General features: G+C 40.7%; 1 protein-coding gene across 2 annotated transcripts in view; it reads right to left on the bottom strand.

Moving 5' to 3' along the window:
* PLCE1 (phospholipase C epsilon 1) overlaps positions 1–22,023 on the bottom strand; it is a 100,784-nt gene that overhangs the window by 63,695 nt on the left and 15,066 nt on the right. For both annotated transcript variants that reach the window (XM_074154991.1, XM_074154992.1), the window contains exon 2: positions 3,330–3,618. In XM_074154991.1, coding sequence (XP_074011092.1) covers positions 3,330–3,618 — 289 coding nt within the window. The remainder of the gene's footprint in view (positions 1–3,329; positions 3,619–22,023) is intronic.

Here is a 22,023-nt window from a genome sequence, read left to right as displayed (position 1 = left end):
GTCCTCAGCTACCGAACACAGCCCCAGAACAGTGTTTGCTGGAGCTGGACTGCTTGTTCTGTGAGGTTCACTGCTCAGGTCACCGAAGAGCTCCTGCAGGGCTGAACACAATGTGCTTAGCACCAGAGAGAATAAACCAGGAGCCCATTCCAGCATCAGGGACTCTGTGTTTGCAGGATCCCTGTTTCCAGGGCAGAGACTGCGTAAAACCCCTCACTACAGAGCGCACAAAGGCTTTGAGAAGTCTTCCTTTTACACCATGAAGGACACTCCCCATTAAAGGAATGGGCTCCTCTTTAAACAGATTATGCAAGAGAGTGCTGAACTGTATCTCCAGGAATTGCAAACATTTTGAAGGAAAAGTAGTGGAATGTTGTCTGGTCCAGAAGAGGTCCTCCAAACATAAATCCGACAGCCCTTGAGATCTTTTCAAGCCCAGCTGATACAGACTGGTTTTAATAAACAAATTCACTTCCACTTCTGAAGCTTTTTAAGAACTGTCTTAAAAATCATTCCAAGTGCAGTAATAATTACTCTAGAGTTGACAGCCATCTAAATTATGTCCACAGTTCCATGTCTGTACTGGAAAAGAGCTTCCAGAAGAACACGGTCAGTAGATAATACTCCCCAACCTTGGAAAAAAGGTTTGACCAAGCTCTTTCCTAATTTGGAACAGAAAGAACTATACTGTTTTTTTTTAATTAAAAAAAAAAGTCTCAAAAGCCAGTAAACCGTAGCCTATAATTATGTTTAATTGGAAGATTACTCATTTAAACTAAATCTTGTTTTGTAGACATTATTAAAAGCCCTTTTTCTCCCATAGAGTGAAGCAGGGAGCAATCATGCTCTAACTACCACCGTCTCGGCTAGTGCCATCCCCAGGAAGGGTCACAGTCTGAAGGGTTATTAACCAGGGCTGCCTAAATTGTCTTCCAACCAGCCGCTACAGGGGCTTTCCCTGCATGGTGAGATTACTCCAGCTCAGGTCTGAAGAGTCAGGAACAGGTTGAGTGTCTCCACACTGCACTAATCCACACAAGCCAGGCGTCTACGCATCTGTGCTCTCCTGCGCTTCCATCGGGACCTTTCTGCTAGGACCTTAGGTTGTACTATGACATTGTCCTACATTGCAAATCCTTTTTCAAGTACAATTTTAAAGGAATAACCGTAAGACATGTTCTACTACCAAAATTAAAAAATAAATTAAATACAAAGACGTGAGAACCTTTGCTTAAAGTTTCTGTGGAAGCAAGGCAACACTCGGAAACCTACCCTCCTGCCCCAGCCTGTGAGACACAGGAACAACAAACATCCGCTATTCTTGATCACAACAGCCGGAACAGAATCAGAGAAGGTGTTTTCCCGCTGTTCTTCGACAGGCTGAGCAGCATGGAGAAACCTACCCTAGAAGTTACAACGCTAGTTTCCTGCTGCTGGCACTAGTTGAGGGCAGTGCCCAGCACTGGAATTGCTGCACGGGCACAGCCTCTGCCTGTCAAAGCAAATATTCATTTTCATCTCCCTGGTGTCTCTGCAGCATATGACACCCTTAACTTCAGGGAGGGGACACCGCTGGGACAGCTGGCCCCAAATGAGCCAAGGGATATCCCGTACATACGGCACCGTGCTCAGTAATAAAAGCTGGGGACAAGGAGGAAGGGGGACATCTGGAGTGACAGCGTTTGTCTCCCCAAGCAGCCGTTCCGTGTGATGGAGCCCTGCTTTCCTGGAACTGCTGAACGACCGCCTGCCATGGGAAGTGGTGAATGAGTATCTTCCTTGGCCTGTAGGAACAGCTTTTGTTTTAATCTATTAAACTGGTTACATCTCAGGCCAGGAATTTTCACACTTTCACCCTGTCGATTTTCTCCCCATCCCACGGCGGGGGGATGTCAGCGGCAGCATGGTGCTTGGCTGCCTACCAGGGTTAACCCACAGCAACAGGATCAATACATTCCCTCTTCAACACCTCCAAACAACTCCTAAGTGAAGTGTTTCGATGATATGCTGTACCCTGTGATAAATCCTCCATTGCATTTCACAACAGTGTTGTTATCGATGTCAATTAACAGTTGTCAGGTTTAGATGAGATTAGCTCGTGTTTGAAGTTAAATCCTGCAGTAAGAGAGGATGCTGCACAGATGAAAATAACCATAACATGAACATCCAGAAAATTTCAATATCCTAAAGCTGCAGCACATCTCTTCCTCGACAGAGACCACTACAGTAATCATGCCCAGACCACTACAGTAAATCAAATCTCTACTACCTACACAGCTTCTCTGTGGAATTGCAGTGCTTTGCCTTTGCTTTAAGGTCTCACTGGCTTGGGCTCAGCTTTGGTATAAAGCACAAACTACATCATTATTTGTCTGTAAAAATGAGTTCAATATCTGCAGTAGTTAAGGAACTGTACCGAGAATTCGTACATTTTGTAAATTTTGGGCAAGCTGTAATATCCACATACTTCAGTTCTACAGTTGTACAACTGAGATGCTACATCCTTGTGCTAGAGTGTATCAGATGAAGATAAATCCCAAAATGCTTGAGTACCTTAGGAAATATTCTAGACATTAATTAAAAATGAATTTAAAATGCAGTTACTATTCTGTACAAAATCCTGTTTTAATGCAATGAATTTGTACCAAGAATGCCTTGGTGCCGTTTAACTTCCCAAACTGACCGAACTCAAACACATAATGATATTCTTATTGCACCCGAAGATGATCAGCTCGGAAAGGTAGAACGTAACATCCATCCTCCAACGGGCATTCTCCACACAGACAATACCCGTGTTATCTGAAATGAGCCAGTATTAGAAGGACGGTGGGTCTGGGAGAAGCCCAACAGTAAATGAGAAGTGCACTGTAGGTACTTACCAGCGGGTGCTGTGCCGACAGCTAGCTGTGCAGTGACACCTCCAGCCACCGAGCCTTCCCCAAGTCCTGAGCCAACTCACCCACCAGCAGAAGTGCTGGGTAAGTGAGAAATACTACCCAAAGGAGCACCCTAACAACAACAGCTTAGGCACTGACTGTGGATGCAGACAGGAATGTTTCTCAATAGAAAAAAAACTGAAAAGGTGTCTGTTTGGTACTAAAAATCTTTTCAGTTTTGCATGTATTTGTACTTCATTAAATAAACATCGCTAGTCAGGCCACGTAATGACTGCAAAGAAAAAAGAAAAATCCTTGAAAACACGAAAATCTTTTTTATCTGTTAACTTCATACATGAAGTACAGAATATTACATAGCATTATATTATATTTTTTGCAATACACCCTATATTTAAAGTGGACAGGGTTCAAAAAAAATCAAATCTTCATTACCTTTAAGCATTGTTCTTCCAGTTGATCCTCCAAAGATATTTAAAAGACCACTCCTTGCTCCTAGTGATGTAGTTGCTTCCAGTAAAGCACCAGTTATATAGTTAGAGAGAGCAGTCCTCTGTGTGGTGGCACGGTATCCACAGTGAGCACCTGTTCCACATGGTCTTACACAAACCCCATCATCTTTGCACAAACAGTCTGTATCAAACGTTTGGAGTGTTCTCACAAGGGGAGGAAAATAGTCAAAAATATCTTCTGCTCCTTCTTCTTCTTTCACTGCATTGAAGATCTGTGAAGAACACAAAAGCATCAACTGTTAGTTCAGTTACTTAAGATAATACCCTGAACACCAAAAAATTCTAAGTAGCATGACTTGTTGTAAAGTTCGACAGCCTCTGCCAAAAGGCACTGAGTTAAACCACGGCATGTATGCATTGAACCTGAAATATCTGTGGATCCAAGATTTTGAGTTGGGCTCCCAAACCAGCTGTTTAACTAAGATGCCATTCTGGCTTTCCATCTATGCTTAAAAGCATTCTAATGAAAACCAGTTGTAAGGATCACCATTAGACAAAGTAATGCCACAGCAACACATATGGGCAACATTTAAAATAAAGAATAGACCCAAAATTATTTATAAGACTATTAAAGCCTTACAGATGTCAGTAGCAGAAAAACAGACCTACGCAGGGTTTGCACTTCTCCTTGCTGCGTGGGGCGGGTTTCTGCAAACAGAAAGGGTTTTAATCCCCATGAGTAAACCTTTCCAAATGCTCTGGTGTCACGTTCATTGCATTACCCCCAGCCCACGCACAGCTCCTCCAGCTAATATTGGTTTAGTAGCCGTTTTCCAATATTTGTGCTAACGCACTAACGAACTGCAGTCTGCGGCTTAGCAACTAAGTAATGTTTGCTGATTTAAAAGAGTCTAATGATCAAAGCAAGAACCTGAAAGAAATCTTTTCATTTAGTATACAAGGGGAGACGTGGTTCTTTGCATTCTTGTATGCTGACTTACTGATTAACACTAGTAATTTGTTTCAAATTACAAAGTGTAAACCACCAAACTAAAAATTCACATAGGTCATTAGAACTGTTAACAGGACAGGTGCTGAGAAAATCGTCATGGGGTTGTTCCCATCAGCCCTTAGATGCGCCCAAGACACAAGCTGATGGCTTAACGTCTATTTTGTGTGATTAACGGCTTGTTTCTTGCTGCCATCCCTCCCCACACGGACACCCGGTCCAGCTGTCCATCAACACAACCCCATCCTGTCCCACAGCGCACACCCACCTGTGCTCAGTCGAAAGGTAAGAGGCTGTGTGCGGAGCCTGTGCTCACCCCGCGGCAGAGGCACCGGCACCTCATCTACCCTCATCTACCCCACCATGGGAGCGAGGGGGGGGCCAAATGCTCTGTGCCCAGAGCACCCCACCCTCCACAAACAGAAGTTGTGCACGATGGTGTGATTCTTCCACCCAGGTACAGAAACTGAGAAGAGCAGAAGCTTTGAGTCAGCTACTAAATTCAAAATTTGGCAAATTTTTTACTTCTTATTTGCCATAAACCAGAAAATCAAATACAATGCAGTATTTATTAAAGTGCATATTTCTTATCTTAGTTTTAATTTTCAAATTAACAATTTATTGGGGAAAACAGTAAAATTTTACTTAAAATATAATAATTTATTAACTAGTAAATTATTTCAATGATTTGGAAAAGAACACTGAAATATTTATTAACATAAAATAATAAATCTTTCACATCCTGACTGTGACTTTTATAACTCAATCCCATTAGAAATATGGTTTCGGTGATGCATTACACAGTGAAATACTCTGGTGACTATCTTTTTTTTTCTCCCTCTCCCTACAAATTTTGCGGAATTTAAATAAATAAAATAAAAACAAATAAATAAAAAATTTATTTATTTATTTGGTCTGAGCCTTCTAGAAAAATTAAGCCTTTACTTTATTGGGAGAGAAGGCGCCCTCTGAGAGCGCCCGCTGCCCGGAGAGGACACGAGGACCGTTCCCCCCGGGAGGTGGCTGCGAGGAACGGTGGGATGTGGAGACCCACCTTCCCAAAAGGTACAACACTGACCCCGCCTCACGCACGGCTGATGTCACACGCAGCAGACATAATTAGTCTTTTCAGCTTGTTTAAAAAAATATTTAGTTAATGAAAATAACTTCTCAAAACTGCAGTTACCTTCCCAAATATTTTTAAAATTGGGTTCTGCAACTTATAAAGCCTGTTCTGTTGCCTACACAACTCAAATTTCTTCCAGCTGCCAAAGCAAAGAAACCATTTGTTGACAGAAATAGGCGACAGTGTTTTGCTGGAGAGATTACACATAGAATAATGGTGTTAATCTCTTCTGTATAAAGCAGACTTCAGGGCACTAGCTGTCTCCAAAGACTCTGCGCTTCATACAACGTTTTCAAATCCTGTTTGTTTCCACGTGTTAAAGCTCTGAATGTGCTACTTCTGCCCACACAGACGGGGTTACGAAACGACACAGATTTACAATGGGTATATTTATCAGCCACTGGAAAAAAATCAGAATAGGAAGATGTCCCTCGGGTAAGTGGGAGGGAAAATCACCTGTCAGTGAGAGTGCACCAGGCACTGGGGACACTTCACCTGGCCTGGGAGACAAACCAGCTGAAGCCAAGCCAGGGCTTCCAGTTCATCGGGGCAGATGCACTGAGCTGTGTCACTGCCGAAGAATGATCACTGCCGTGGGAAATGAATGTGAACCAGAGTGAAACACAGCACCAAACTCACAGCTGCCTGCCCAAAACCAGTGGTTCAGGAGGGCACGTTGCTCCCGAGTCACACATCCAAACTGGAGGATGTCAATGCCCCCCGCACCACACAGCCAGCAGCACCCCCCGGGGCTGAGGCACAACCCGCTCCCGAAAGCGCTGCGATAGGAAAGGGAATTCCAATCTCTTTTTAAGTAGTGCAAGGTACCGATGCTTACAGGGAGTTTAGGGTGGACGTATCTAGACCACCAGAATGAGCAAACATGTAAATGGTAGAATTTATATGCAATTATAGTACCTCGAGATTTACTTTAGACAATAAAAGCATACATTCTAATACTTTTTTTTTCTTAAATGATACTTTTAAAATAACAAGTGAGCTGAATCAGGTACCTTTATACACTAATACACTGGCATTCCAATGACAGTATACTATGGCTTTGATAGATTTTTGCTTTCTTCTATTTTTTAAAGAAGTTTTAATGTTAACTAAAAAGAAAATAAAAATTACTTTCAACATAAAATTTTGCAGAATACTACAGAAGAAAAATATGTCCTCCAACTCAAAATCTTAAAATAAAGATTAAATTCAGGCAGAATTCCAGTCTTGTTGTTTTATAACCAAGCCCGTATTTGGAAAATAAATGGAAACAAAATAGATTTTTCACTCTTAATAACATATACAATAAATCATAAAAACTTTACTTTAAAAAGACCTCAGCTTTGCTTCTAGTAACTTAAAATGGTATCTGCAAGTTAACTTATTGATAACCTTCAGGCAATAAAACTTTCTTACAGTGACAACAGACATATTTTCTTAAGATATTCTTTAAAAATAACTATAAGGACAAGTAACTCCTGCCGGCCTTGAAACTATTCCGCCATTTCTCTTCGAAGCTTTTCTTCTGCTCAGCCACCACTACAGCTGCAAACTGCATCACGTCCTTTCCTCCACGCACACGACTGTGGGTTTGCTGGGTAAAAGCGGCAGAAACCCCCCCACCAGAGCCCCTCCTGGCCCCACAGCCCGTGACAGACACCCCCCCAAAACCAAGCCGGGGTTCACGGGTGCTGCTGTACTGGAAATACCGGATAGAGCAGTTCATCAAAACAACTGCTCTGATTTCTTACTTAAACTTATGTATCTCTCTTCCTGTTTACTGTAATCTTTTATTTGTTTCTCTTTTTGTATTTTTGCTGCCCCAGGTATTTAGGTTAGGCCCTGGGGGCATGTTATCGTTTTGCCAAACATCCAGCAGCTGCTTGGCGCCTACGAAACCCAGACACTGGAATGGAGAACAGAGCAAAGAGTCTTGTTATTAGGAAGCAGGCTTAATTTCTCTAACTTCATTATCATAATAAACAATATGCGTACCCAAAAAGTTTATTGTAAAAAACAAGAGTGAGGCCATAGCCCAAGGAACATTTCTTTTAAACATAATTATTTCAGACGTAATTATTTTTAACATTTATCCCTTGATCTAGTTCACCGTGAGAGAACCAGTCACTTTACTCCCTGAACAACGCTCAGTGGGTAACTCCATTTGCAAAGATGTTGGAACAAACAACTGTCAATTGGGATCTGCAGAAATGCTGAAAATCAGACCAATCTGGGAAAAAAGGTCTGGCACCAATCTGGGATTTAAAGTCAGGTCGTGTGAACTCAGATTCCTAAACCAATCCAGAATAATTGCTGGCCTTGGGTTTAATCTGGACCGTATTTCCAAAAAGAATTCCTGCTGTGAAAAAATGAAAATGAATCACACTACTTTGTACAGTCAATTCTCCACATTTCATTTACAATTCTCTTTTCTGAGCAGACGCTGCAGGTACAGAGACGCTTGGCCAGCTCTTGGTGTTCTGCCCAAAGCCGGCTCCCAGCAATGGCCCGTTTCTCAGCACTGTGTGTGCCACACACCCCGCTTCCGAGCGGGCTCGCTCGCCTGCGCTGCTTACAGCGCCACAGACCCTGGTACAGCATCACAGAACCTAATTACAGCCCTCCCTTCTCCAGCTCCCGCTCCGTGCCCTCAGAAAGCTCAGGCATCTCCGCAGGGAAATCCACTGCAAGATTTGGTTCAGGCGACAGCAAGAAGTCAGACGCTGTACGGATGGACGCTGGCAATGTCAAGGGAAAAAGAACTCTTTCAATAAAAGAAAACTTTAAAAGCTACAGCAAAAATGGTTGTATTGTATTTTCTACCACTACTGCTGAAGTCACCAACTAAATTTTCAAGCATATTTTACTTAAATTGCAGCAAACTTAGATGAAAGACATGCCTAAAAGAAAAAATACTTGATATTAAGCAGCAAGTTAACAGACATCTGTATGCAACTTTATTAGGGCTGAAACTGCCTTGCAAAAAGTCAAATCCTTGGCAAAACCACAAATATACACAAGTAACTTTTTTTAAAAATAAACTGATAAATTTCCTATATTTTTTTGACAATTTTACACCATCTGTCTCTTTCAGGACAGTTAATCTGTTTCAAGACAGAAGCTTCATGTTATTATGCACCAGGTATGGATTCCAAGGGTTCCAGAGCTGGGTTCAAATGTGCATCACTGCGACTGTTCTGCACCAAAACAGACCAAAGAGTGACCATCCCTCCAAGACTTCTAGAGAAGAAAAAGAAGGGTCCCACCAGTTTAGTACATACACTTTTCTGATTTTCAGGAAGAAGGAAATCTTTAATTCATGGACTTTCTAAAACACGAATCTGTTGTAACAAATTCTGATTATACATCAACGATGAGAACTGAAACACACTAAACACCAACTGCATTTTGTGTCACACTCAGAATCATGTAAATACCTGTCTTTTTTAAACCATGTACTTCAGATTCTCCAGAAGACGTGCCAGAGCCCCACCGCTCCCACAGTTATGCAGGTTGTCCATGCTGTGGTGGACAGAGATGATGCTGTGAAGGGCAGAAAGGTCTGCTCTCTCAGGACTAGTTCTCAGCTCCGGTCCCTGACATGTTCATGTCAGTGATCAAATAGGTGACAACTTCAGAAACGCTTTTGAGACGCTGAACTAATCTGAGCTTTTTTTGTAAGCATTTTGCAGTGTTTGGAGTACAGAGCTAGACGTTCAGACTGCTAGAACATTATCTTCTTCGTGGCACTCGTCGGCCTCTGACCAAATAAGCACACACCAGAACAGCTGATCAAATTTTTGGCTACGAGTCTTACCATGTTCTGGTATTTTACAAGACAAGCAGGGCAAGGCATAAAATCTGTGGTCAATTAAATTCCATTCCTAACTTACTATTCAAGATGAGGGGGACGATGACAAATATTCACCCACAAGCTTTAGTAAATTGTGCTGCCTCTCCAATTTGCATGAGGTTCACTACCTCTCACCAGCTTCTCCGATTTCTCGTTTGCGACGACACCATCGCAGAGTTCCTCCCCAGGTACACTGTGGGAAATACAGAAACAGCTCTCTGGAAGCAACTGCAGATTCACAAGTTGGGGTCAAAGTCCAAAATTCCCACGAATCCTCTCTCAGCATCTCACGATCCATCTTTTTTGGCTAACAGGCAACATTCTTAAAGGATTAGCAACCATCCCAGATTAAAAATAAAATCAAATAAAATAAAGGGTTACACATCATGATGCCCTTCTTCATACTCAACAGATTTTGGAGATGCATTTGAGGGCAGATTCAGCAACGGCACTTGTCTGCCTGCAGCTTTACTAACAAACAAAGAACCACCACCATCTGAAGGAATTTCTGCTGAACCGCAGGCATTTGGTGCAGGTTTGCATTTCCGTTGAAGCAGCAGCAGTAAAGGACTGTTGTGGCACACTGGGACACGGTCACCACCCGCTCCAGCATGTCAGGGTGACAAAGAACAGCCCTGGGAGATCCGGTGATCCCAGAGCTGCAGCAGCGACTCAGCAGCAAGAAACCGGAGCTGTAACACTAACACACATTTGCAGTGAAATACAGGCAATCGTGCAAAGACTGTTCAGAACACCAGGGGTTAACAGTGTTCTCGACATAGTAAATTGCTCATATCTTGCGCTCTCTACGTATTTTCACATGGTGCTTAAACAGAATATCTTGACTGCCGAGATGCTCATTTTCGTAATGGAAAAATTCCTTAAAATATCCCTAGACTGCTGAAATGCTGGTTTCTATTTGAAAAAATGCCTAGAAAATAAGAGAATACAGTGCCAAGGTACAATCTGAAATGTACCTCATCACGTACTGGGAATACTGTTATCTTGGAAGGGTGGGGAGAAAACCCTGCTCACAAATACACGCAGTAATCGATACTGCTATAATTTTGCACAGTACTTGACGAATGCAGTATTTACTAGAGAGGGGTTCAGGTGCTGTTCATTTTTTGCCTGGGACACCCCAGAGAAGAAAACCAGGAACTACTTTGAGAAGACAAGAAGTGGAAGGTTAGTTTGTGCAGCAGCAGCCCAGCAGGGAAGCAGCAGAGAAGACAAAGGGACGATTTCTGATAGCTGAGGGAGAAAGAGCTTAAGTGATGTTGCACTGGGGATGCTTTGAATGCCGTCAAAGGGAGGAGTGGGAAAAAGAGGAAAGGAAGGAAATACAGTAAAATGAAGTAAGGTTGTTCTAGCTTTTTTTTGTATTGTGTGCATTTTTTCAATGCATTTAACAAGACTCTGATTTTTACAAAAGGTATCTGCTTGCATAATTTGCAACTGCAGGCAGCGAGTAAAAGCAAACACCACACGTTATGCCCTCACTGCCCAAAACCGGGGACATGATGCCAAGGGACAGTCTAGCGTTACTACCACTTTCTCCTTGCAATGGGAATAAATCTGGTGAGTCACGAGGAAGCTGTCCCCCGGGGCAGAGTGTGTAACGCTGGCAGAGGAGGTGCACACAGCAGAGTCTGTCCGGTCCCTTACACCTCCCAGGAAAGGAACAGTGGTCTTCAGGCATCCCCCCATCACAGGAGTCGATGCTCGTTCCAGCATCAGGACAAACTCTAATTTGCTCATGGCTTTTCTAATAACGCCCAGCATTACAGTCACTGGGGGAGGCCCAGATGTTTCCTTTGCTTTTCTGTAAATGAGCTTCAGGTTCTAACAATTCAGATGCAACGCCGCAGTGACCTGTCCCGCCTGGCCACCCCCCAGCAGCTGTCCTGTCAATATCCTTGTTGCACTGTCTGTTCCCAAAGGCTTTTCTAACTTCTGCTCTCACTTCAAGGATTAGGCAGACGCGGATCTTTAGACAGAGCACAAGACAAAGTCTCGTGCTATGGAGCAGTAACGCTCACTGATTCAACAGCAATTTTTGCTCCGTACCACATTTTCCCCAGCAAGTTGTAGCTGGGCACCGCGGCAGAGGACTCGGGGGGAACAGCCGGGTTCCCCCTGTAACGCGGGGAGCAGCACCCACTGCCAGGGGAGAGAACGAGCACAGATATGCCCAAAGACTAATAGTCATTAACCCACGCTCCGTGAACTTTCTACAGCTCCAATCGCAATTACAGAATGGGCATTACCTCACCAGCCAATATTCCTTATGAATTGCATCCTGCTAAGGATGAGATCATCCCAAGGAGCAGACACCGAATTTAATGAGGATCAAACCCCTAGACATAACTCAACATTCTTCAGAAATAACACCAGCCATCCCCCTTCAGTTCTGGTACAAGACCAATGTCTTTAGCAGGGAAAGCTTTTCATTCGGGATCATAAGAAAATAACGATACACTTTTAAAAAAAGCAAATACATTTGAGATTTGTATTTACCTATGACCAGACATGGTAACAGTGGGTCCAAACTTCCAACAAGGCGTCATTTTCACTTGTGATATAATTTCGTTGCCGTTACTTACTACTTCTCCATTTCTGTAAGGTCCCAGTACTGTTTATTTCAAAAGCTATTACTGAACAAAAGATGGACTTGGCAGATTTGGGAGACAAAAAAGCAGTGTGATATAAATGGGGCACAGATTTACCACAGCCCCTCTGCCCCCAGAAAGTCCCGCTCCGAGAGAATCACCAGTCCAGAGGAGAAGGGACAGCGAAATAGTGCTTCTTACTCCTCACGGCTGGTCATACACCTTGGATCCAAATCACTACTATGAAGAATCGTCTCAAGATACACAACAGAGGCTGACAATAGACATCAATTAACTGTCATTCGAAAGACTGTTTGTAAGTACTTGAGATTCCAATAGGACTAAGAAGAAAATGAACGGGTGACACCACGCACAACCCAGGAGCTCCTCACGTCCCTTTTCAGCAATGTGAAACAATGCCCTCGCCAGCGAGACTTCTGTAATCTTACCCAGAAAAGGCCAAAAATACCACTTTCTGGGCAGCCAGGGCAGCTATTTATATTTCTGTTGGCACTAAAGTTCATGTGAAAAAATGTTTTTTTTAATAGTAATTAATTGATTACTAAGTTCTCTTGCTAACTTCTTCAGTTTAAATCATAATTTTTATATTTTTCTAGGACTTCTCAACTTAGTATCCTGGGCTAAATAGCTGCTAACTCTTCTACTCTTGTCAAGTCTTCCTGCAGCCAGTATTCTCTTTATATTTTCTAAACAAGTCCTTATTTATTTCCTCCCAACTTTTATCAACAAATTCACTTAAAAGCAATATACTGTCTTAGTAACTAAATGAATTAAGTATACTCTATTCAAACACCTGTGTTATTTCAACCTTACTCTAAAAGTGACTACCCATCTAAACATACTTGTGAAGCTAACGCGCACCTTTATTTACTGAGAAGATGGTAGTTTCACTAGTCTGATGTGGGTCATGTCTTTGAACGCCCCACCACGTCGATTGGAATTTCGGGAGTTAACAGCTTTCAAAATTGTCTACTAAGCTTTTAACATAAAAGTACACACACAACACATACTTTTGTTCAAAATCATATTACTTTTTTTAAAAATATATTTTAATAATGACAGTTGATACCTCTTCCTGATGAAAAACAAAGATATTCCATTCATATAGAACTTCTCAGGTGTGCTATAAGAAGTACTTAAAGCAAGAAAAAACTAGCAGGTTGACTCTTCAATAGAGAATAGAAGTTTTAGTGGAGGCAAGCACATTATCTAAAATAGGCAGTAATTAGGATTAAAACCCCAAGTCAGAAAGCAGACTGGAATAATTCACAATCAAAGCACTTAGATGTTAGAATCTTAAATGTGCCATAAGTGAATAATTTCAACTCAGGAGATGAACATTTTCATTGTAAATTCCACCTTTCACTGCAGGTCTTTGGAACATCCCACTGTAATGGATGCTACTGGTAAAGGGATCTCTGAGCGTTCCAAATGCAAATGAAAAATAGTAAGAAATACTAACAGAAGCCATCAAAAACTCTATTTATTACATCCTTAAAGGCTTACTTTCTTCAAAGGTAGACAATAAATGAATTAGTTAAGTCATTAAAGGTTTCAAACAGGCATCACGTTCATCTTTTCCACACTGCCAGTGTGCCGGGTGCGTTGAGGACAGGTCGATGCCGAGCACTCGGCGCAGAGGAAACCCACAGCCCCCTTCCCACATGGCTAATTTTTTCAACTCTTATTCTACATGTGGAGCGACAGTCAGTCTACATTTTCTCTAAGAAACAAACAAATAAACAAAAACCCCACACACATCAGATCCAGGCAGAAATCTGTATGATTTTGTCCCCTATTTTCCCACTTGAGGAAAGGCTTCTGGAGAACTCATACATTTAGAAATAACTGCATCCCCACACGTGAACTGATTATTTAAACTACTTTGAAAGATAAGCTTAGCTGCGTATTTCTGAACTACAAATGGCCAGTAAATTTGAGGGGTAACCCACAGTACACAAAAATCCTGTGAGATCTGCTGTCAACAAGACCATCTTGAAAACAAAGACCCGAACAGAAAGCCCAACGCTAGCGGCTGTTGAAGACCATGGCTCACCAGCTCTTACACGTTTGGTTTGTCGTCCTCTTTCTACAATCTTACCTATTTGCAAAACTCCGGCTTTACCTGTTCTTTTAAAGTCTTATTTTAATACACGTACTCACATAAGTGATTCAGAAAGCACAGCCTATTCCCTTCCCGTGTCCCTGGCATTAGGAGCCAGAAGATCACCAACACTGACAGCACTGGCAATTCCGTTTTCACCCCCTGCGACGTTGCATCACTGCGACTACAGGAACTGCTCAAGTTGCTTAGGAAGGTCTCCAGCTCAGACTAAAAGTGCCACAGCTCAAAGGGCATGTAATAAAACTGTCTTTGTATTTATACAATCACTATCATTATTTGTATCAAAGACTGAATTTAGGGGTTTGTTGTACTATACATTGCAGATTTATATTGAAAGAATACTGAAATAGTCTTCCCAAATCTACCGAAACACTCTACAGCTCACACCCACAGGCAGAAACACAAGTATCACGTAAACATGACGTGCAACAGAACTTTATCTGTATCTCTAAATATTTTCATTTATAACCAGTTGCAATTGAAAGATCAGGAGCGTATTACTACACTGTAAAATCCGTGCATCCCACCCATGGCACAGAGCTAAGAAAAGAGCAACTTGGAGCATTTTCCTTAGCACAGGAAATCTAGTTCTCATTTGCTAATTTTGCAGACACTGATCCATGCCTGTTTGTTTGCTTGTGCTTCAGCTGTTGGGTTCACAGGGTCACATGAATAATTATAAGATTATTTTGGATTGTACTTAGGGGCCAGGAAATTCTCAGAGTTTTCATGACTGAATTGTTTAAGAGACTTTTAGGTCAGGCTACAGAACATGATTTCATGAAACAAAATAACTTTGTTCTATAAAGAGGCATTTTCCACTTCCAGGATTTTTTGAATTACCTAGAAATAGAAAAGGCACCGTTCCCAAAGCAACAGCAGGATATTGATACTCTGAACCTCATTTTTAAATAACGGGTTTAATCTTAATTTACTGATAAAAAGTGAGTCTTCATTCATCTCTGCTCACAATGAGCATTTCATAACTCTCCTAAAAAAAGTCATTAGCTGCTAAGGAAGACGATGCTGTATCTATAGAAAGTATCTCAAGTTTAGGGAAGTTTAAGCTAAGATGACAGCGTGAACAGGCAACACATAATGCAGTGACCTAAAGAAATCAGTTCCTCTTGTCCTTCTTTCCAGCGGGTGCATGCAAATGCTGTCTTAAACTAAAGAACTGTCCTGCAGAAAAACGTACATTCAATTTTCACATATTATTTTTATTTTATGACATAACTTTGATGATAGATACCTAATAGACACTAATAGCCAAACATATTAAGACAATTGCATACTAGAATAAAACTGTATTTACCAAAGTAATTGTTACTGGAAGAGTTTTTTTAATTTCATCCAAATCTGAATGAATCCATCTGAAATGATGGTAGCACTATGATTACATTAAAATGGATACATTTATTTTGCCATCTCCAGGTAGAGTTTTGGAAGCCAATTCCAAGATCTAACCACGGGACAACGACTCATTAATCGTATTTCCAGTTCAGTTCTACTCGCCTGAAATGCCCAAGATAGATAATGTTCTGCAACTTTCAAAAGTTCCCATTCAATCATTACAGCTAAAAGATGTTTTTTTAAAGTAAATATGCTTGTTTTAAGAGAGTGAGTGACCAAACAAGGGCAGTGGGAATGAGAGCATTAGTACAGTATTGAAATTGCACTTTTCAATTAAGTAAATCTGATTCTGCAGGAGCAGAGTATACGTTCTCCTTTCTTTTCCCACTGGAGTGGAATGTCACTTGAGGCTTGATTTTCAGAATTTAAGGCATCTGGCTTAAGACCAGAAGAACAAAAATATTTTAAATTAACTTTCCTTATTTCTCTGGGGATTGTTAGAGACCCAGGGACTACAGTTTAGTCATCCATGAGATTTATTTTGCTTTAGCGTTAGCTTCAGCTAAACTTTGTATATACAACAGCTTCCTCACCAAAATTCATAGCCACTCTCTTCAGTGCAATCATTTTTATAAATTGCAATTATTATATGCTGAATTACATGTGTAAATGACCTATATATATGCTTAGCCTCTCAAAATGAAGGATAAAACTTTGATTCCTATTATGAGCTTCTCCTTCACACTGTCACACCAGTTTTGAAAAAACTTTGATTCACTTATCCATAATTACGCATGCCCAATTTAGGATTTTTTAAACTTTTTCAAAGGCTTCATCTTGGTGAGAAACAGCTTCAACAGCTTTGGGAGAGCTGGGTACAGATTTGTTTTGAATTAGCTGCAGCAAGTTCTCACGTACATAATAAAGTATTCACGTACTGGAGGGAGGAAAGTGGTCGTGGGTGTTTCAGTTCACTCCCAAGCAAAAACGGGTGTTCGCTCTCTCATTTTAAATAATTATCATAGAAGGACAGCAAACCCCTGAAAGCGCTGTATGTTTCCACAAAACTCCAGTAGAGCACAACATTTTACTGAAGTCTCAAATACTTTAAGCTTGACAAGTACACTCTTAAGATCTTTAGAGGGCATTTTTGTCACAGTGGCATCATTCCGAGAATAAGCAAAAAGCCTTTTTTGTTCAAATAGTGCTACAATAAGAATTTGAGATGGCAACAGGGACAAAAAAAAAACATTTAGAAGTCCTTTATAAAGGTTATATAGATCTAATGGATCTTTCCTGTAGTACAGAATAAACAAGCAGAGATAATTTCCAGACTCTTATTTCCTCAGCAGCGTATCAAGGACAATCTATTCCCATGGTAGGTAAAGTTTTCACATGCTTTTAATAACAGAGGTCTCATCAAACCCCAAATCTACATAAAATACATAAACCTATTCTAATACTAGCATAGAAAAGGGCAATGCTGTGATGGAAAAAAGTCAGTTCCATCCAAGACATTTACTTCTAAAATCTGTTTTAAAATTGAGTCTTTATATTCCAAAAGATATTCTACAAACTGTATTAATGCCTTCTTTTACAATGAAACCTGCGTATGAAGATTTATCTATCAAAGACCATATGAAAACAGAAAATGAAGCAATGATGAAAGTTTAAGTGCTTAATAAAATTTAAGATGGAAGATTTGGGCACTAGTTTAGTGTTATTAAAATAACATACAAAAATGACACTTCTTAAAAGTCCCGGCCTCTCTCAGGATTGATAGAGAAGGAAGGAGGAGTAAAGATGGCAACAAAAACTATTCCATAAATTAAGTTAACATGGTTTTGATAACTCTGCACCCTCACTATGTACTTGCCAAACACGACTGTAATTTTACATTTGAGTCTAGTCATTCTTTGTCTCCTGACTGACTGCGTATTTACTTTCTTCACGGGGCGTTACTCCTCTGGACTCAGTAATACATCAGCCAAAGCCCGTACTCACACACATGCTACTTATCAATATGGTCATTTAATAATACATTCTATCTGTACATCTTACAGCTCACCTTTTTTATCACTGTGTACACACTTTAAAACAGGAATTTTATCTTCCTATGCGTTTATTCGGCTCCTTGGAAAATAAGCCCCCTGGCCTCATGCTGCCAGGCATTACTGCAGTAGATGTGACTTTTAACACTATTCAGTATGTATCAACCTTCAGTCACCTTTTGTTTTATCACTTCGTAGCAGCACAAAGAAAAATGTAGGTATTTCAGCCCTTTACTGAAGGCCTCAAAGCTTTGTCATAACGTCTCCATCCTATTTGCTTTTAACATAGTAAAGCTACAACTCTAAACTAAAAAAGCATCAGAGAGGTCAAACTCCCTCTATAGAAGTGAAAATACAGCAAGTTGTCACAGAGGTGGGGAGTTTGTGTTCATGAAGTAGAACCATCACAACTCACTAATCATCAGCGCTTACGTACAAAAAAGAACATTAAGATGTTATTTTTACAAGTAGGTACTTGGATTCCTCATCAACCAACCTGCTCAATAAATTGCTTGGGCCAAGTCAAAAGCACTGTTCCTAGTTGGAATTCCTGCACCACAGTACTTTACCGGAGGTCTAGTCCAGTACACTTCCACATTACACAATTTTCAAGTTTTTTCAACTATTTAAGAGTAAAACATGCATTTGAGAAAAGGAAACTTCTCTCACTATCATCCCTATTGTATAGGAAGCTGCCTGCAATTACAGCTCCAAGTGCCTATGATGGGAGAGTAAGACAAAACAGTATTTTTAGTGTTTATAAAAACACACACACTAATCAAATGTCATCCTGACTGCATTTCTACTGAACACTTTCTATTGATTACACCGGGTGAAGCAATAGCTACAGAATTTGCTTTCATTTCTATTCTTACTGAATATTCAAAAAAACAAATCTTACATATTCACTTTAGGATTTCAATATACTTTACTAAAAAGTAGCAAGCTTTTTCTATTAATCCTTGCTGTACATACAATATTTCTTCATCAGTTCACAGTAACAGTGAGGTATTCACTGGGGGGTTTAATGCTGACTTCACTAACTGTGCCTAAGTATTTTATCACAACAACAAAGCAAGAAAAAGAAAAGCCTGTAATTATATTACTTCATTTATAGAGTTAGAACGCAATACTAAGCTAACAAGTAGACAGAAGTTCGTCCAAGTTTCATAACTTCAAGTACTAAAATTCTGTAAGTGGCTTTACAATCAATTAAACACACTAAGCCAGTAAACATTCGCATGCAGTATGCTTAATTGAAATAAAAAGGAAACACCACAGACTTTTAGAAATTACTAACTGTTTACATCTGCAGGGTGAGTACTGACTGAATATACTTCTTTAAGTATATTCCAATAAGAAATGTTCTACTTAATACACCAAGAATATATTTTTCTGCAGCACTACATTCTATTGCCTGAAGAAGGAAAGCCTTCCTCTTATTCCTGCTGTAAGAAAAGCTTTGTTATATTTTATATGCCATGAGCCATATGCCATACCTTCTCCTCTTGCGTCTCACCATATCCATATCCGTATCATATCAACTGGTAGGAAAAATGATAAAACTGTGTAGCAAGTGAAAGAAGCTGAGAGAAGCAGAAGCCGGGAGCCAGCTTCCAGCGATACGAGACGAGAGCCTGTTGTGGTCCAGAGAGGCTGCCCGGGAGCCCGGGAGCACAGCCCTCGCTGCCAAATCTCAGTCCCTCACTGCCTCTCACGCGGGACTGCCTCACCTCCGCAGCTCCTGAAAGTCTTCTTCTCCAACAGCCCCTGGACGTCTGTTCCGTGTAAAAACTCCCTAAGCATCTTACTTCAACCACGGACACAGAGATAATAAAATCTGAAATATTTCATATTCAGTTTTGCCGACGTACTGGAGCTTGTGTTTACATTGCTGCAAATGAAATGATGTAATGCTAAATTTATCCGAAAGCACTGCCTTAGACTGCTGGTATTGTATGAATTTACAGAAAAATATTTCACAATGTTGGCAATTAAGTAATTTCTAAAATGTATTTATAAATACAGAAAATAATGTCACTGGCATCATGTAAACTCATTGTAAGTAAAAGTAAAATAACTCTTCCCACATTAGATTTCTCATCTCTAAGCTACTAATACAATTATATTATTGCAAAAAATGTACAGATTAATAGGAAAAAACCTCTGAGCCAAATTATATAAACACAAGCAGATAATTTCTAATTACTGTCCTCCTGAAACAGTTCCCATGCACACTGCTGAGCCTGCTCTGCCCTCGCGCTCCAGGTCTCCTTCTCCACCGACCCACCGCATCTCTGCACAAGGGGGCACAATTTAGAAAGGAAAGGCCTGTTTCACAACAAATTTTTGCAAACCTACAAATTCCAAGGGTGACTGTACGCTACTTTACAAGGGTCGCAGAGGAACACAAAGCGGATGAAAGAGAATTTTTCCTCATGTAGGAACTGAAGTACGCAGCCTGGCAAACCCACGTTCTTTCAGATGAAAGTACAGCTGAGGGAGCCACGGGGCAGTACCCCAGCACACCGGGCATTCTGTGCCTCCGCCACCTTACGCTCCTCAGGAAGACTCCCGAAAGCGGGGCACACTGTCAATAAACGCGAGTAAATCCCTATCTGGTAACCTAGGTAACTTCATCTCAGAAGCGGGCGTTGATACTAGTGAGATTACCCTCCAAGACTATTCTTGAATAACTCCATCTGTGGACAAACACTGATTGAAAAGCAACAACAGGTGAGAATGACAAGTCATGGAAGGAAAAAAAAGAAGAAATGCGTGATAAAAGTAATGATGATAAAGGTAAAAGTAGGAGAGACTCTGAGTAGCAGAAACTGTGCAGTAAATGAGACAGTTGCGTATTTTCTGAAAACATATTTTGAATAACACAACTCACCCCTTACTGTCTTTAAAACACCCTCCCTTACAGTTATGGAGAAAACTAACACAGAAGAACAACTCTGAAAAGATGCTATATATATATACATACACACACATATATATGGGGTACATGGCAGGGACCAGGGCTCCTGGATCTCCTACCACAGAAAGCACATGCAACCATTTCCAAAAATCCTGTCACAAACGTTTTAATATTATTGTACTAATAGGACTTAACAGGACTACCATTATTAAATATAACATGTCATCTAGCAAGTAATCCAAAACCAGAAGGAAATAGCTAAGTTCTATTAAAAAAAAATTTACAAAAATTCCCAAACCTTTGTCACTAACCCCCCAAAATCCCCCCATCACAGCCGGTCTGAGCACTGCAATCATTTTTCTCACTGTTCTAGAACCGAAGCAAGGGCAATTTCACAGGCATGATTCTCTTGAATAAGACCTTCTGGAGTATGTTGAATCTATTTTTCTACAGTATTTTTACTTTTACGAAAAATAATGAAATATCATACAATTACCTGTGGAGAACTGTTCTTCAGAAAAAAACAGTTTGTCTATCTCTAATCACTGATTTTCTGGTATTGCCTTGATATTACTACACCTGCTTTGGTACCCAGATTTCCCTACCACCAAGTTGTGGTTTCTTTCCTCAAGTACTGGATAATTAGTTTTAATTGGTTTTCTTCACTACAAGAGAATTTATTCCAAAATAAATATGAAGTTTGTTGGCAAATATCTATGGGTATTTAGTTCATAAAGTATTGACATTTTCAAGTCTATGGACATTTTAAAGGACAAAAAGGACATTAAAGGACATTAGTTAGCACAATGATTTTGAAAAAAGGTAATTGATATGAAACATGACTAAAGTAAAAAATAACGGCTTAAAAACATGCAAGGGATTTAGCTAAGCAGCTCTAGCCTCCGTAGCTGTACCTATATATTCTATGCTGCTGAGGTTCACATTCTTGCATAGCCACTACTCTACAGTCGCTGCAAAAGTGTTCTTTGACAGTACAGAACAAAGCACCTGCACAAAAGAAGTCATTTGCACTGAAAATTCCTAACGCCTGGAGTCCACAATAAAATCTTCATTCTAAGTCCCTCTGACCACGTCATTATCCAACCAGCATGAACCCTGATACCATCTAGCACAGAAACTGCTTTACTCTTTTAAGCTTCTTTCATGTGCAGCGTGAGCCACTATGCGAAGAAATACTTCAAGACAGGCAATCTGTCCTTGGCAGCCTCAGCAAAACAAAAACCCAACAGATTTGTTCAAATACAATCTAAGTGCACTTCTGGCAGATAAACAATGAAATTCTCTTTCCTCTTTGGGGACTTAGGGTTTGCGCAGAACAAAACACTATCTAAATTCCATGTATAGTTTGGTAGTGCTCTCTATCAGTTCAGTTGAAGATCACCATGTATGTCCCCAGGGTCCTGAATGTACTCTGTTCTACGCAGCCAGGCTTGTCCAACTAAACCCACAGCACCCTCAAGTGCCTCCCTAGACAAAAAAAAAAAAAGGAAAACTGGGAGGAGGAGGCTAAGCCTACATTCACCGAAGTTTTCCATCCTGCACTGTTTCTGAGATCTCACCAGGAACTCCAAGTGTCGCATGCA

The sequence above is a fragment of the Numenius arquata genome, chromosome 10, assembly GCF_964106895.1.
Source record: "Numenius arquata chromosome 10, bNumArq3.hap1.1, whole genome shotgun sequence".
Taxonomy (NCBI): Eukaryota; Metazoa; Chordata; class Aves; order Charadriiformes; family Scolopacidae; genus Numenius; species Numenius arquata.
This window is presented reverse-complemented; position numbering and strand designations above follow the sequence as displayed.